This window comes from Oncorhynchus kisutch, linkage group LG4 (assembly GCF_002021735.2).
Source record: "Oncorhynchus kisutch isolate 150728-3 linkage group LG4, Okis_V2, whole genome shotgun sequence".
NCBI lineage: Eukaryota > Metazoa > Chordata > Actinopteri > Salmoniformes > Salmonidae > Oncorhynchus > Oncorhynchus kisutch.
In genome coordinates this window covers 31717873-31734342 of record NC_034177.2, presented here as the reverse complement: position 1 = coordinate 31734342, position 16470 = coordinate 31717873, and the positions used below count along the sequence as shown (strand labels likewise).

At 43.8% G+C, this 16470-nt stretch overlaps 1 protein-coding gene and 1 long non-coding RNA gene across 3 annotated transcripts; both read left to right on the top strand.

Annotated features, from left to right (window-relative positions):
• Positions 1 to 1196: 1196 nt before the first annotated feature.
• On the top strand, positions 1197 to 4813 carry LOC109889393 (uncharacterized). The gene is made up of 2 exons (XR_002255279.2): positions 1197 to 1307; positions 4215 to 4813. It is a non-coding gene; the product is annotated as an uncharacterized LOC109889393 (long non-coding RNA).
• Positions 4814 to 6129: 1316 nt separating this feature from the next.
• On the top strand, positions 6130 to 14935 carry pdp2 (putative pyruvate dehydrogenase phosphatase isoenzyme 2). 2 transcript variants are annotated; one of them, XM_020480787.2, is made up of 10 exons: positions 6130 to 6250; positions 6809 to 6920; positions 7193 to 7357; positions 7782 to 7901; positions 8027 to 8313; positions 8466 to 8571; positions 8734 to 8803; positions 13672 to 13838; positions 14024 to 14323; positions 14438 to 14935. In XM_020480787.2, the coding sequence occupies exons 2-10, from the start codon at positions 6849 to 6851 to the stop codon at positions 14708 to 14710; spliced, it is 1560 nt and encodes a 519-aa protein (XP_020336376.1). In that variant the 5' UTR covers positions 6130 to 6250; positions 6809 to 6848; the 3' UTR covers positions 14711 to 14935. The 2 variants fall into 2 exon arrangements, with proteins under 2 accessions (XP_020336376.1, XP_020336377.1); XM_020480788.2 differs by having other exon boundaries at positions 6185 to 6464.
• Positions 14936 to 16470: the final 1535 nt, after the last annotated feature.

Genomic DNA, 16470 nt, shown 5'->3' with positions numbered 1-16470 from the left:
TGTCAATGCAGTATGACAAATTAGCCATCCATTGTGTTATCATAAATTGTCTTACATGCTGTCTGTTATGAAAAGATTATAAACATGTTAAATAAAGTTACTAACCCAGTCAGTCTTTGGGCAACAGCCAGGTACTTTATCAATGGCACACATGGAGCAGTCGTTGCCTTTGTTGAACTCTGAAATCATAGGCATGAACTACATAAAAATAATTTACATTTACTTTGAATTAAATTTCATTACATACCAGGCATTTTTAGTATATCCTCAGCCATTTCTTTTCACAGCTGCTCTGTGTTTTTGTGAAGGTTCTATATCCATTTGGGAAGTTCTGTGCAACTTCCTTGGCCATCTACACCAAAAAAGAAAATAGTTTGATCTAAATTGTCACATAACAGCTAACCATTCATTATTGAAAATATAACAGCTAACCATTCATTATTGAAAATATAACAGCTAACCATTCATTATTGAAAATATAACAGCTAACCATTCATTATTGAAAATATAACAGCTAACCATTCATTATTGAAAATATAACAGCTAACCTGCATTACAAAGACCCCGCAGCTGAAGTTGTCCTGTTGCATGGTGGGAGTTATTTCCCCTCCTTTCCACTTTATGTCCACCCAATCTTGTCCATGGCAGGATCTTCATTTTGAAGTATTTTCTTTATGTAAACATAATGGAATTCTGATTAGTTATAGGCAAATGAATACACAGGCCAAAACTGTATGCTCTTTTCCTTATCAGCATAATCTAGTAGTGGTCATTTCCTTTAATCCCCATTCTACACAGCCTAAATTAGAGGCACTGAACCATTTACAGGATGACAATAAAATTAACATTTAGGATCCAACGCTATCACAGAGTGAATAAATGTAGGGTGTTTGTAGACTAAGAAAAAAATATTAAGTGACAGTTATCAGAACGTGCTTAAAGTCATATCACAAAGACCACAGATGACAGTGCCCACCAAGTCCATGACAATAGAGAATTCATTGTAAGCACCAATGTGTTTTGTCAAAATATGATCTGAAAATGTTAGTTGTTACAGATACAAGTATTCTGTGTGTATCCTGGGTGTATTTCTTTTCTCTCCCTCTCCCCCTACTCACAGATGGCAATCATTCCCCAATCAGTCGCTAATCAGAAGACACCTGCTTTTTTTCTCCTACCCAATCACAGTTCCTTTCCCTTGGTTTAAAAAACCCTGTCAGTTGTTCTCTCTGGAGCAATCTCTGTAAATGCCATATGTTTGTAGAGCTCTTGTGTGGTTTAGGATACATGTCACTTTGCCCCCACGTGTGAGTATTGTTTTTGGTTATGGTGTTTGATTGATGGTGGGAAAAGGGGGTAACCAGACAGGTCGCCCATTGGCATACACTACCCGTAGGTAAACTTTGTTAAACACACTAGTTAGAACTGGGCGGACCACCCACTATTTTTGGTTAGCTGTGGTTGAAATAGGCTAGTCTAGCTTAGGGGTGTTTTTGAATGCTTATTGTTTCTTTCCTTGGGTCCAGCTCAGCCCATTTTCCTGCCCCCCCCATATATTACTGTGTTTATTAATAAACCCTGAGTTTGACGGAAGATTAAAGTTGTGGTTATTGTTCTCACTGTTACGTTTTGACTTATTTGCGTGAGTTGTTACCACCCCCCCAGACTGTCTGGCCAAAGGGATTCGTAACAGTTGTTAAACAATACTTCTATTTGCCATAGCAATTTGTTTTATGCAGTTGATGAATATTCCATGTACCAACTCATGTAGGATGGACATAAGACATTCCCACATACAGTTTACACATACAAATACACTTCAGCTACAGTTGAAGTCGGAAGTTTACATACACTTAGGTTGGAGTCATTCTCGTTTTTCAACCACTCAACATTTCTTGTTAACAAACTATAGTTTTGGCAAGTCTACTTTGCATGACAAGTCATTTTTCCAACAATTGTTTAGAGATTATTTCACTTAATTCACTGTATGACATTTCCAGTGGGTCAGAAGTTTACATACACTAAGTTCACTGCCTTTAAACAGCATGGACATTTTCAGAATTGTCATGGCTTTAGAAGCTTCTAATAGGTTAGTTGACATTTGAGTCAATTGGAGGTGTACCTGTGGATGTATTTCAAGGCCTACCTTCAAACGCAATGCCTCTTTGCTTGACATCATGGGAAAATCAAGAAATCTGCCAAGACCTCAAATTGTAGACCTCCACAAGTCTGGTTCATCCTTGGGATCAATTTTCAAATGCCTGAAGGTACCACGTCCATCTGTACACAGCAGTCATACCGCTCAGGAAGTAGATGTTATGTCACCTAGAGATGAATAATTTTGTGCGAAAAGTGCAAATCTTATCACAGGACAGCAAAGGACCTTGAAGCTGGAGGAAACAGGTACAAAAGTATCCATAGTAAAACGAGTCCTATATCGACAACCTGAAAGGCCGCTCAGCAAGGAAAAAGACACTGCCCCAAAACAGCCATAAAAAAGCCAGACTACGGTTTGCAACTGCACATGGGGACGAAGACTGTACTTTTTCTAGAAATGTCCTCTGGTCTGATGAAGCAAAAATAGAACTGTTTGGCCATAATGACCATCGTTATGTGGAGGGAAAAGGGAGAGGCTTGCAAGCCGAACATCATCCCAACCGTGAAGCACGGTGGTGGCAGCAACATGTTGTGGGGGTGCTTTGCTACAAGAGGGACTGGTGCACTTCACAAAATAGATGGCATCATGAGAATGGAAAACAATGTGGCTATATTGAAGCAACATCAAGACATCAGTCAGGAAGTTAAAGCTTGGTCGTAAATTAGTCTTCTAAAGGGACAATGACACCAAGCATACTTCCAAAGTCGTGGCAACAAAGTCAAGGTATTGGAGTGGCCATCACAAAATGTGGGAAGAACTGAAAACGTGTTCGAACAAGGAGGCTTACAAACCTGACTCACAAACCTGGGCCAAAATTCACCCAACTTATTGTAGGAAGCTTGTGGAAGGCTACCAGAAACATTTGACCCGAGTTAAACAATTTAAAGGCAACGCTACCAAATACTAATTGAGTGCATGTAAACTTCTGACCCACTGGGAATGTGATGAAAGAAATTACTATTACTCTGACATGTCACATTCTTAAAATGAAGGGGTGATCCTAAATTTCCTAAGACGGGGAATTTTTACTAGGATTAAAATGTCAGGAATTGTGAAAACTGGATCCAAGGAAAGAAACCAATATCCAAAAACACCCCTAAGCTAGACTAGCCTACTACTATACAGCGAACTAACCAAAAATAGTGGGTGGTCCGCCCAGTTCAGTGTTTTTAGACAAAGTAGTCCTACGGGTACTGTGGGCGACTTGTCTTAGTACCCCCTTTTCCCACCATCAAACATAACAACAAAAACACTACTCACAGGTGGTGTCATGTCATTGCACTACCAAGAGGTTGCACTCTGAAGCAAACAGACAGGGTTTTTAAACCAAGGGAAAGGGAATGTGATAGGGTAATGGAAACAGGAGGTGTGTCTTCTGATTAGCGACTGATTGATGACTGATTGGGGAATGATGATTGCCACCTGTGAGGAGGAGAGAAAAGAAAAGCACACACAGGATACACACACACAAGATACCTGTATCCGTAACAGTATATTCCCCCCCCCCCCCCCCAATTGTGTATATATAAGGAGAGAAAGTAAAACCACAAATGCTTTGAATGTGTGGAACATTATGCAGATAATTAAGCATAAACTAAAATATATAGACATTTCAGAGAATATTGGTTAGTTAGAAGGATTGTTTATATATATATATTTATACATTTTTATTTTTTATTTTTCTAATATATTCTGTCTACATGCAACTGAATGGGTCATTGTCACATATTAGGGAGATTATGTATCATAAATAAGGTGTTGCTGACAATACTGTGTTTACATCTTCACCATTTACTTTAAAGTGACAGAACAAGGGCCAGAATTATTAGTGTGTGTCATCAGAAACATTCAACTCCAATTCCAGTTAACTCCATGATAATATTGAATATTCTTAGACTTGGTTAGGTGCACATCTAATGTACTTCTATGTTCATCCTTCATACTGTATGACATTTATTTTTGCATGATATGTTTAGTATTGTGATTGAAAAATGCTTATTGTCATGTTATGTCTAGTATTTATTACCTCACCCACAAACCATTTGTTGGGTTGCAGGGTGCGACTACTTCCCGGAGGAGAACAAGAGACAAGACGACTGGATACGGGACCCCTTTAGAGTGGAGATGGGAAGCGTCACGTTGCCAAGCAACAAAGAAAATCTGATGGTGGAGCTGTCATTTGATCGCGGACTGAGCATGCACTTCCCGGAAATGACACCACCAAAGTTCTGGTGCAGCGTAATGGGATAGTATCCTGTTCTCGCCTGTCATGAAATCAGAATCATGCTACCGTTCAGCACTACCTATCTGTGTTAAAGTGGCTGAAAACTAAAGTTATGATTCACTATTTTAATTATTATTGTTAATTCATTCTGACATGCATATGACATTTTATTGAACTGGTTAAAAACTTACACCTTTAAAAAACATGTAAGGTTGTGAAACTATTGACATTGTAATTGATGATTAAGAATTTCTGCTGATTGCTGTTTTTTATATTTTAAACACTGGTATGTGTTACTGTTCATTAACATTATTGGACTGGTTATGATGTCATGTTCTGAGTCTGATGATTTCTTACACCCACTCCTGAACTGGTCACCTAATTAAATGGCCTATTCTCTTCAACTGATAATAAAAGTTTGCTCAGTTAATATGGCTGTGTAATGACTTTCTTTAATACCATAATTGAGACAGTCTATTTTGCAAGTGAAGCCTTCCCAAGAAGGTAGTTGCAACACAACATTATAAAATGTAATCATCGACAGTCCATAATGTTGGGTCGCGACTCAATTGTCATTGTCAAATTTGGGTCCCTAGGCAAAACCAGTTGAGATCCACTGCTGTAGATGACATAATAGGCAGGACAAGGAGTGGGTGTGGCCTTGTATGCTGATGATGTGGCTGTATGGAAGAGAGGTGGGAATGTGAAATATGTGATGAGGAAGATGCAATAAGCTGTGTGAATTAATGAGGGCCGAACAGGCAACTGCTCAGTATCTGACCGAAAGGCGCTACAGAGGGTAGTGTGTATGGCCCAGTACATCACTGTGGCCAAGCTTCCTGACATCCAGGACCTATATACTTGGCGGTGTCATAGACTGTTCTCCCTGCTACCGCATGGCAAGCGGTACCGGAGTGCTAAGTCTAGGACCAAAAGGCTCCTTAATAACAGCTTCTACCCCCAAGCCATAAGACTGCTGAACAATTAATCAAATGGCCATCCGGACTATTTACACCTCTGCTACTCGTTGTTTATTATCTATGCAGAGTCACATTACAAATGATCCCGACCTTTAACCTGTACCCCCGCACATTGACTCGGTACCGGTACCCCCTGTATATAGCCTTGTTATTGTTATGTACCTTTCTTGTGTTACTTTAAGATTTTTTTTATTTAGTAAATATTTTCTTAACTCTATTTCTTGAACTGCATTGTTGGTTAAGGGCTTGTAAGTACACATTTCACGGTAAGGTCTACAACCTGTTCTATTCGGCGCTTGTGACAAATATAATTTGATTTGATTTGAGATATTCAGGTCCTGTTGGGCGGTAGGGAAGTCAAGTCCTTGATCCGGGCAAAAGGGCTCATTCTTTGGTAAAGGTAGTGGGATTCTAGTAGTAAGGGAAGGCAATTTTATCATGTGCACCGGTCAGTTGAGGAAGAGGTGGGGAGTATGGGCTGTAGGAGAGAGGATGTTGTGTGGAGCAGACCAGGGTATGGGCATACAGGTTTGAATGCCACATTGTGGATGATAGAGCGACATGAAACAGGTCTGTGTGATGAGTGTTCAGTGGAGGAAATGGTGGAACATGTGTTGATATTTTGTGAACTGTATGGTTTAGAAGTGGTATCTAGGGCTCTATTTCACTTTCTTAGAGGAACAGGACTGAAGATAATTAAATGTAGGTATGACTTGACTGGCCTCACACTCCAGTACAGTAGTTGGCAGTGTATGCACCTTTAAAATTGGATGCGAGCCGTCAACCCCCAATCTCAAAGAAGAAGGTGTCGATGACAGGCAAGCAGTAGCTTACCTGTCTTGTTCTTTTGGGCAGCTGACACACACCGCAGCAGTCGATCTGAGAATGGTTTGATTTACACTTCTTCACTCGTTAGATACCTGATTCATTATTATACGTCCGATAAATATCGCTATCTAAGTATCGCTTGCAAAGCATTCAGTGGACAACTTCGCTAGCTATTCTGCGTACATCAGTGGTGGCTAGCTAACACCGGCAGTCTGTTTGGTCGTATTCATCAAAGCACACCGTAGCATTAACTGTTAAAGTTAACCTAAACGGTGTAAGTAACGTTAGCTAGCTACGTTGCATAACGTTGCTACAGTGTGTGCACTAATGAGCACGATCTGATGTAGGCTAGCAGGTTACGTTACTGTATTCTGTTTATATTTTAGCTAGCTAGCTAACGTTACCTGAATTTGTTTCCACATTAAATCTACATATATAGCCAACTTAGCGCTAGCTGCACCAAACACGTGCTATAACGTTAGTGCTTGCATCTTGTGTCCGCGCTCTACTTGAACGACAAACGTTACAGTAGCTAGCTATTTCCACTCCCAAATCTGATAAGCTTAGTCAGGTGTGCAGGTGATAATTGCAGACGATTGATTAGCCGCTGTTTTCTAGGTCTGAGGCACAGCAGAGCCTCTCATCCTCAAGCCTTCGGATGTCTAGCCATGTGTGTGGCCGCATCTTTCTGCGAGCTGCAAGCAGCACCCTCAGCCCTCTTTCTCCCCAGGTAGGTGCTGTCTGAGAGATCAGAAACACCAAAGCGTTCAATCAGTGACTGGTTTAGGGCAATTGTCTGCGAAACCAGGTGTTTGCACTCAGCAAGTAGACTAAATAACATGAATGGATGACTTGGATTGCAGCCCTTGGAGGGAGCGAACGCTTGCACTATCAATGTAAATGCTGGCCTGTCATTATATCTATCCATTCCTTTTCCTGTCTTTCTCTTTTGGCCATCATGCCCTCTATTCCTCCATACTCTCCTGCCCCTCCCCCTCTCAGTGGCCCAGTCTGACCCAGCGAGCCTGCCTCTCCTCCTGGGGGTGCTCTGTGTCTGGTGCTAGGTGTAGGTCTGGGGCCACCATGCGCTTCCTCTCCACCCATCAGGACCTGGACTTTCAGCTGAGCCGTGTCCAGATCAGCAGCATCCTGCGAGCCAACGAGCAGGTAGCACTTATTATAATAATCACTATGTAATCATATAAAGCAGGGGTGTTCATTTCCCATCTGTTAGTGGGCCACTTCAGGATGCACATTTTTGTTCCACCCCAACAATATTGCACTTGTTTTAACCTATCATTAATGCCCTTGGGTAGTTGAATCAGGTGTGATGGCATTGGGCTGGGCTTTCTCAGGACTGAAAACCCTTGATATAAGCCATCAAGCAGGAGAATGCCTTTGTCTAATGAAGGTTGTTGATCTAGTTATCTAGTACAGTCTAGTATTTTTCCATGGAGTGATTTTTGTATATGGTCTGCATTCACACCCTGTCTGCACCAGGGTGCATGGCTCACCACCCCTAACCAACATGTTTTAGGCATCATTTATTCTCCAGTTATTTAAATACACCCTATTGTTCTGTCTAACCCAGGCAGTGAGCATCCCTGAGTTTGATGGCCGGGGTCTCAGTGCTGTGAGGAAGTTTGAAAGCAACCAGCTGGCAGCTAACACCCCCAACGAGGACCGCCGCAGCGCAGCCACCTGCCTACAGGTGTGTGTGTTGCTAGTTACAAACAAGCAGGAGAATGTATAACATGCTCCCCCAGTTCCTCCCTCTTTCTCTCCCCCAGACTAAGGGAATGTTATCCAGGATGATTGATAGTCTCTGTTCCCCAGACTAAGGGCATGCTGTTTGGGGTATTTGATGGTCATGGTGGCTGGGCGTGTGCCCAGGCGGTCAGTGAGCGTCTGCTGTACTACGTGGCGGTGGCCATGATGTCCCAGAGAGAACTGGAGGAGCTGGAACACTGCATGGAGCAGAGCAGGCCTGTCCCTCCCATCCTACAGTGGTACAAAAACCACGGAGACTACAACTACAGAGAGTCTGCCTCGCTCTACGTAGAACACCTCCGGGTCTTCTGGCAGGAGCTTCTGGACAGCGAGGAGCACGGCAACGGAATGAGGTGGGGCTGTGTGTGGATGTTGTGAGACAATGAGCATGGCATGAGGTGTGGGCCTGACTCATCTCTCTGATTAGTATTGTTAACCAAATGTTTTTGTCTTCTGGTTCTTATACGTCTATCCAACCGTCTATCCGCATTGCCTCGCCGCCCAGTCCGCCTGATGCTCTGTATTATGCCTTTAAGCGTCTGGACACAGACATCTCTCTGGAGGCCCAGGTCCCACACTCTAGCGACCTGATAAGGAGTACTGCCATACAGGTGTGAGTGTGTGCCGTCCACCTCATTCAAGATTAATCAAGGATTTCAGATTGTCTCACCTAAATCAGCAATGCTATTGCCTGGGTCTTTAACTTATTGTGGCAATGGATTGGTGGCAATTCTCCCCTGACTTTCTCTGTTGTGTTTAACACATCCAACTAGGTGGCGTTTGCTGGCTCCACAGCCTGTGTTGCCCACGTGGGCACTGATGGGATCCATGTGGCGAATGCAGGTAGGGTGGGATATACGCTGAGTGTACAAAACATTTAAGAACACATCTTTCCATGACATGGACTGACCAGGTGAAAGCTATGATCCCTTATTCAAATCAAATCAAATGTTATTTGTCACATACACATGGTTAGCAGATGTTAATGTGAGTGTAGCGAAATGCTTGTGCTTCTAGTTCCGACAATGCAGTAATAACCGAGTAATCTAACCTAACAATTCCAAAACTACTACCTTAATACACACAAGTGTAAAGGGATAAAGAATATGTACATAAAGATATATGAATGAGTGATGGTACAGAACGGCATAGGCAAGATGCAGTAGATGGTATAGAGTACAGTATGTACATATGAGATGAGTAATGTACGGTATATAAATATAAAGTGGCATAATTTTAAAATGGCTAGTGATACATGTATTACATAAAGATGGCAAGATGCAGTAGATGATATAGAGTAGGGTGTATATACCCTACATTACTCATCTCATATGTATATGTATCTACTCTATCATCTACTGCATATTGCCATCTTTATGTAATACATGTATCACTAGCCATTTTAAACTATGCCACTTTATATTTATATACCCTACATTACTCATCTCATATGTATATGTATGTAAACATTATATTAAGTGGCATTGTTTAAAGTGGCTAGTGATACATTTTTACATCAATTTCCATTATTAAAGTGGCTAGAGATTTGAGTCAGTATGTTGGCAGCAGCCACTCAATGTTAGTGGTGGCTGTTATACAGTCTGATGGCCTTGAGATCGAAGCTGTTTTTCAGTCTCTCGGTCCCAGCTTTGATGCACCTGTACTGACCTCGCCTTCTGGATGATAGCGGGGTGAACAGGCAGTGGCTCGGGTGGTTGTTGTCCTTGATGATCTTTATGGCCTTCCTGTGACATCGGGGTGTGTAGGTGTCCTGGAGGGCAGGTAGTTTGCCCCCGGTGATGCATTGTGCAGACCTCACTACCTTCTGGAGAGCCTTACGGTTGTGGGCGGAGCAGTTGCCGTACCAGGCGGTGATACAGCCCGACAGGATGCTCTCGATTGTGCATCTATAGAAGTTTGTGAGTGCTTTTGGTGACCAGCCAAATTTCTTCAGCCTCCTGAGGTTGAAGAGGCGCTGTCTGTGATGTGTACGCCGAGGAACTTAACTTACTACCCTCTCCACTACTGTCCCATTGATGTGGATGGGGGGGTGCTCCCTCTGCTGTTTCCTGAAGTCCACAATCATCTCCTTTGTTTTGTTGTGTGAGGTTATTTTCCTGACACCACACTCCGAGGGCCCTCACCTCCTCCCTGTAGGCCGTCTCGTCGTTGTTGGTAATCAAGCCTACCACTGTAGTGTCGTCCACAAACTTGATGATTGAGTTGGAGGCGTACATGGACACGCAGTCGTGGATGAACAGGGAGTACAGGAGAGGGCTCAGAACGCACCCTTGTTTGAGTTTATTTAATTTTTACAGGGACAGTGCACATTAATCAACGTTTCAGTAAAAGTGCCGGTTTTAGCCAGCCGGCTAATTTTCAACCGCAGTCCCTGGGCAGGTTATTAAAAACAATTACAATATAGACAATGGCAACATAGGACAAGCAAGATGTAGCATACAGACAGAGCAACATAGAACAAAAAGCAGCAAGACACAATTCATAAAAGCAACAAAGTGTTTCCACACCTCACAAGTTAGACAACAGACATGGAAAGCGGCAACACACAGCTAGGGACCATGTTCACATCTGATTGACCTTTAGCCATGTCTTGAAGAATTTTGTGAAAGTGTGATATGTGGTGCAGTTATGTGTGTCTGATGGCAGTGTATTCCAGACATGGGAAGCTCACACAGAGAAAACGGACTTACTAAAGGTGCTTTTCCTTAAGGGAACTATACTGTCACCTCTCATGGCAGACCTTGTGGATCTGCTGCTGTATATTTGGGTTTTCTGTTTAACAAAAGTACTGAGTGGAGGGGGAGCCAGGCCATTTAGGATCTTGAATACAAGACCTGCATCGGTGTATTGCACAAGATTTTCCCAACTCAGGAGCTCATGCTTTCTGAGGATGTAACAGAGGAAGCCCAATAGCCATCAATCAAGCACTTTGAGAGCCTGTTTGTAGACAGACTGAATAGGTCTTAATGTTGTACAGCAAGCTTGGGCCCAACTAGTCAAGCAGTATGTTAAGTGGGGGAGTATCATAGATTTAAAGTACAGTTTTGCTACCTCTGTAGTAAAACAATTTCGTATAAATCGGAAATTAGCTAGGTTGAATTTGGTTATTGGAATTACCCTCTTCACATGCTTTTTAAAAGAGAGGTTGGAATCAAGTATGGGGCCCCAGTGTTGAGGATCAGCGGGGTGGAGATGTTATTACCGACCCTCACCACCTGGGGGGGGGGGGGCAGGAAGTGCAGTACCCAGTTGCACAGGGTGGGGTTTGAGACCCCTAGGGTCTCGAGCTTGATGACAAGTTTGGAGGGTACTATGGTGTTAAATGCTGAGGTGTAATCGATGAACAGCATTCTCACATACAGTGGGGCAAAAAAGTATTTAGTCAGCCACCAATTGTGTAAGTTCTCCCACTTAAAAAGATGAGAGGCCTGTAATTTTCATCATAGGTACATTTCAACTATGACAGACAAAATGAGAAGAAAAAAAATCCAGAAAATCACATTGTAGGATTTTTAATGAATTTATTTGCAAATTATGGTGGAAAATAAGTATTTGGTCACCTACAAACAAGCAAGATTTCTGGCTCTCACAGACCTGTAACTTCTTCTTTAAGAGGCTCCTCTGTCCTCCACTCGTTACCTGTTTGAACTTGTTATCAATATAAAAGACACTTGTCCACAACCTCAAACAGTCACACTCCAAACTCCACTATGGCCAAGACCAAAGAGCTGTCAAAGGACACCAGAAACTAAATTGTAGACCTGCACCAGGCTGGGAAGACTGAATCTGCAATAGGTAGGCAGCTTGGTTTGAAGAAATCAACTGTGGGAGCAATTATTAGGAAATGGAAGACCTACAAGACCACTGATAATCTCCCTCGATCTGGGGATCCACGCAAGATCTCACCCCGTGGGGTCAAAATGATCACAAGAACGGTGAGCAAAAATCCCAGAACCACACGGGGGGACCTAGTGAATGACCTGCAGAGAGCTGGGACCAAAGTAACAAAGCCTACCATCAGTAACACACTACGCCGCCAGGGACTCAAATCCTGCAGTGCCAGACGTGTCCCCCTGCTTAAGCCTGAAGTTTGCTAGAGAGCATTTGGATGATCCAGAAGAAGATTGGGAGAATGTCATATGGTCAGATGAAACCAAAATATAACTTTTTGGTAAAAACTCAACTCGTTTTATTTGGAGGACAAAGAATGCCGAGTTGCATCCAAAGAACTCCATACCTACTGTGAAGCATGGGGGTGGAAACATCATGCTTTGGGGCTGTTTTTCTGCAAAGGGACCAGGATGACTGATCCGTGTAAAGGAAAGAATGAATGGGGCCATGTATCGTGAGATTTTGAGTGAAAACCTCCTTCCATCAGCAAGGCCATTGAAGATGAAACGTGGCTGGGTCTTTCAGCATGACAATGATCCCAAACACACCGCCCGGGCAACGAAAGAGTGGCTTCGTAAGAAGTATTTCAAGGTCCTGGAGTGGCCTAGCCAGTCTCCAGATCTCAACCCCATAGAAAGTCTTTGGAGGGAGTTGAAAGTCCGTGTTGCCCAGCAACAGCCCCAAAACATCACTGCTTTAGAGGAGATCTGCATGGAGGAATGGGCCAAAATACCAGCAACAGTGTGTGAAAACCTTGTGAAGACTTACAGAAAACGTTTGACCTCTGTCGTTGCCAACAAAGGGTATATAACAAAGTATTGAGAAACTTTTGTTATTGACCAAATACTTATTTTCCACCATAATTTGCAAATAAATGCATTAAAAATCCTACAATGTGATTTTCTGGATTTTCTTTTTCTCATTTTGTCTGTCATAGTTGAAGTGTACCTAATGATGAAAATTACAGGCCTCTCATCTTTTTAAGTTGGAGAACTTGCACAATTGGTGGCTGACTAAATACTTTTTTGCCCCACTCTAGGTATTTCTCTTGTCCAGATGGGTTAGGGCAGTGTGGTTGCGATTGCATCGTCTGTGGAATTATTGGGGCGGTAAGCAAATTGGAGGTGATATGGTCCTTGACTAGTCTCTCAAAGCACTTCATGATGACTGAAGTGAGTGGTAGTCGTTTAGCTCAGTTACCGTAGCTTTCTTGGGAACAAGAACATTCTTATTGATGTCACCTGTTAAATACATTTCAGTTAGTGTAGATGAAGGGGAGGAGACAGGTTAAAGAAGGATAAGCCTAGAGACATGGATTGTGTGTATCATTGAGGGTGAATGGGCAAGAGTAAAGATTTGTGCTTTTGAACAGGGTATGCTAGTAGGTGCCCGGCGCACCTTTTTGAGGGTGTCAAGATCTGCAACTCTGCTGGGTTTATCACAATACACACGGGAAACTGTTGAGCAAGAATGGTCCACCACCCAAAGGACATACAGCCAACTTGACAAAACTGTGGGAAGCTTTGGAGTCAACATGGGCCAGCATCCCTGTGGAACGCTTTCGACAGCTTATAGAGTCCATGCCCTGACCAATTCTGGCTGTTCTGAGGGCAAAGGGGAGTGCAACTCAATATTAGGAAGGTGTTCTTAATGTTTTGTAAGCTATCTATAATGGGATTGTATCATGATAACTCTGACAATGACACTCTTAAATTACAGTTCGCAACAAATGGACATTAAAATACAATTATTTTCTTCTTTGAACACAAGTTATTTTCTATTGTGTGGCGTAAACGTAGGTGACTGCCGTGCAGTGCTGGGGGTGCAGGAGGAGGACGGGTCGTGGAGCGCCTTACCTCTGTCCCAGGACCACAACGCACAAAACCAGGCTGAGCTGGAGAGGCTCCGAGCCCAGCACCCCCCCTCGGAGAGGGACACTGTGATCACTGACAACAGGCTGCTGGGGGTCAGAACACACCACCACTATCACATAATAGTTGTTCGATCAAATACTGTAGATTTATTTGTATATCATAAGAAAGACCAGGCTGAGCTGGAGAGAGAAACGGTGGTCACTGGTGACAGACTCATACAGTATAGTTACCTCTGCATGTATTCTGTGTGACTAATTCTCCATCTCGTGATCTCTAGATCCTGATGCCTCTGCGTTCGTTTGGAGACGTAAGGTTCAAGTGGAGCCTTGAGCTGCAGCAGAGTGTTCTAGAAAGCCTGGAGTCTGGAATAGAACTGGACTTCCTTAACCTCTACCAGTACACTCCGCCCAACTACCTGAGCCCGCCCTACCTGGACGTGGCGCCGCAGCTGACCTATCACAGCCTCCGACCGCAGGACCGCTTCCTGATCCTGGGCTCTGACGGGCTGTGGGACGAGATGAGCTCTGAGGAGGCGGTTCGGCTGGTGGGCGAACACCTGAGTGGGATTCATCTACAGGTAAGGATGAGAGGGTGTGTGTGAGGGCTTTAGGGAGAAACTTCTTACAGGTGTTTTTTGTCCAGGTGCATATCCAATTATCAGTTCTATTGTCGTAAACCGTCATCCCTCTAGGCTCCAGTCTCCCCCACTGAGAGACAGTTGAACCTGGGCCAGATGCAAGAGCTGCTGTGGAAACGCCGTGCCCTTGCCATGCCCACCCTGGACCCCAATGCTGCCACACACCTCATCAGACATGCCCTGGGCACCGGGCAGTATGGAGAGCTCTGCCAGGAGAAACTGGCATCTATGTTGGCTCTGCCTGAGGACCTGGCACGCATGTACAGAGACGATATCACAGCTACTGTGGTTTATCTGAACTCTGATCTGGTCAGACAACACAGGTAATGCAGATGGGGACACAAACGTTTTTACAATACAGATGGTATACTTCAACTCATGCCTGGTCACATAACACACACACATTTCTTGACAGTTGTTTACTTTACCCTACGGTGAAAACATTTGCTGCGTACCTAGGCCTAATGCTCAAATACTGCTCGCAGAGAACTGAGTGGCATTGTATTAGTGTTTTTCAGATGGTTAAATAAACTCAGCAACAAAAAAAACGTCTTCACTGTCAACTGCGTTTATTTTCAGCAAAGTTAACGTGTAAATATTCGTATGAACATAACAAGATTAAACAACTGAGAGACAAACTGAACAAGTGACTAACAGAAATGGAATAATGGGTCACTGAACAAAGGGGGGTCAAAATCAAAAGTAACAGTCAGTATCTGGTGTGGCCACCAGCTACATTAAGTACTGCAGTGCATCTCCTCATGGACTGCACCACATTTGCCAGTTCTTGCTGTGAGATGATATCTCGCTCTTCCACCAAGGCACCTGCAAGTTCCCTGGACATTTCTGGGGGGAATGGCCCTAGCCCTCACCCTCTGATCCAACAGGTCCCAGACGTGCTCAGTGGGATTTAGATCCGGGCTCTTCGCTGGCCGTGGCAGAACACTGACATTCCTGTCTTGCAGGAAATCACGCACAGAACAAGCAGTATGGCTGGTGACATTGTCATGCTGGAGGATCATGTCAGGATGAGCCTGCAGGAAGGGTACCACGATGGAGGAGGATGTCTTCCCTGTAACGCACAGCGTTGAGATTGCCTACAAGCTCTGTCCGATGATGCTGTGACACACCACCCCAGACCATGATGGACCCTCCACCTCGATCCCGCTCCAGAGTACAGGCCTCGGTGTAACGCTCATTCCTTCGACAATAAACGCGAATCCGACCATCACTCCTGGTGAGACAAAACCGCGACTCGTCAGTGAAGAGCACTATTTGCCAGTCCTGTCTGGTCCAGTGACGGTGGGTTTGTACCCATAGACGACGTTGTTGCCGGTGATGTCTGGTGAGGACCTGCCTTACAACAGGCCTACAAGCCCTCGGTCCAGCCTCTCTCAGCCTATTATGGACAGTCTGAGCACTGATGGAGGGATTGTGCGTTCCTGGTGTAACTCAGACAGTTGTTGTTGCCATCCTGTCCCGCAGGTGTGATGTTCAGATGTACCAATCCTGTGCAGGTGTTGTTACACGTAGTCTGCCACTGTGAGGACGATCAGCTGTCCGTCCTGTCTCCCTGTAGCGCTGTCTTGGGCATCTCACTGTACGGACATTGCAATTTATTGCCCTGGCCACATCTGCAGTCCTCGTGCCGCCTTGCAGCATGTCTAAGGCACGTTCACACAGATGAGCAAGGACCCTGGGCATCTTTCTTTTGGTGATTTTCAGAGTCCTTAGAACGGCCTCTTTAGTGTCCTAAGTTTTCATAACTGTGACCCTAATTGCCTACCGTCTGTTAGTGTCTTAATGACCGTTCCACAGGTGGGAAACTGTTTTTAACCCTTTACAGTGGTCTGTGAAGTACATTTGGATTTTTAAGAATTCTTTGGAAGACGTGGTCCTCAAAAAAGGACGTTTCTTTTTTTGCTGAGTATACATGAAGTTCTTTTTAGCTTAACTCCTACATTTAGGTGAATAACCATGATGTTTTATGTGTGTATGTATGCTGATAAAACTGTAATTATTTACTGCATAGTCATCATAGTCCCAAAGCACAATCGGAGCTAAGTGTTTTACAAGACTTGACTGGG

What these genes read in the sequence shown, in the direction of transcription:
- pdp2 (XM_020480787.2), top strand. Translation starts at nt 6,849, where the DNA reads ATGTCTAGCCATGTGTGTGGCCGCATCTTTCTGCGAGCTGCAAGCAGC. An exon ending in GCGCAGCCACCTGCCTACAG is followed by an intron (nt 7,902 to 8,026) that starts GTGTGTGTGTTG and finishes TCTGTTCCCCAG; the next exon opens with ACTAAGGGCATGCTGTTTGG. An exon ending in CTGACAACAGGCTGCTGGGG is followed by an intron (nt 13,839 to 14,023) that starts GTCAGAACACAC and finishes CGTGATCTCTAG; the next exon opens with ATCCTGATGCCTCTGCGTTC.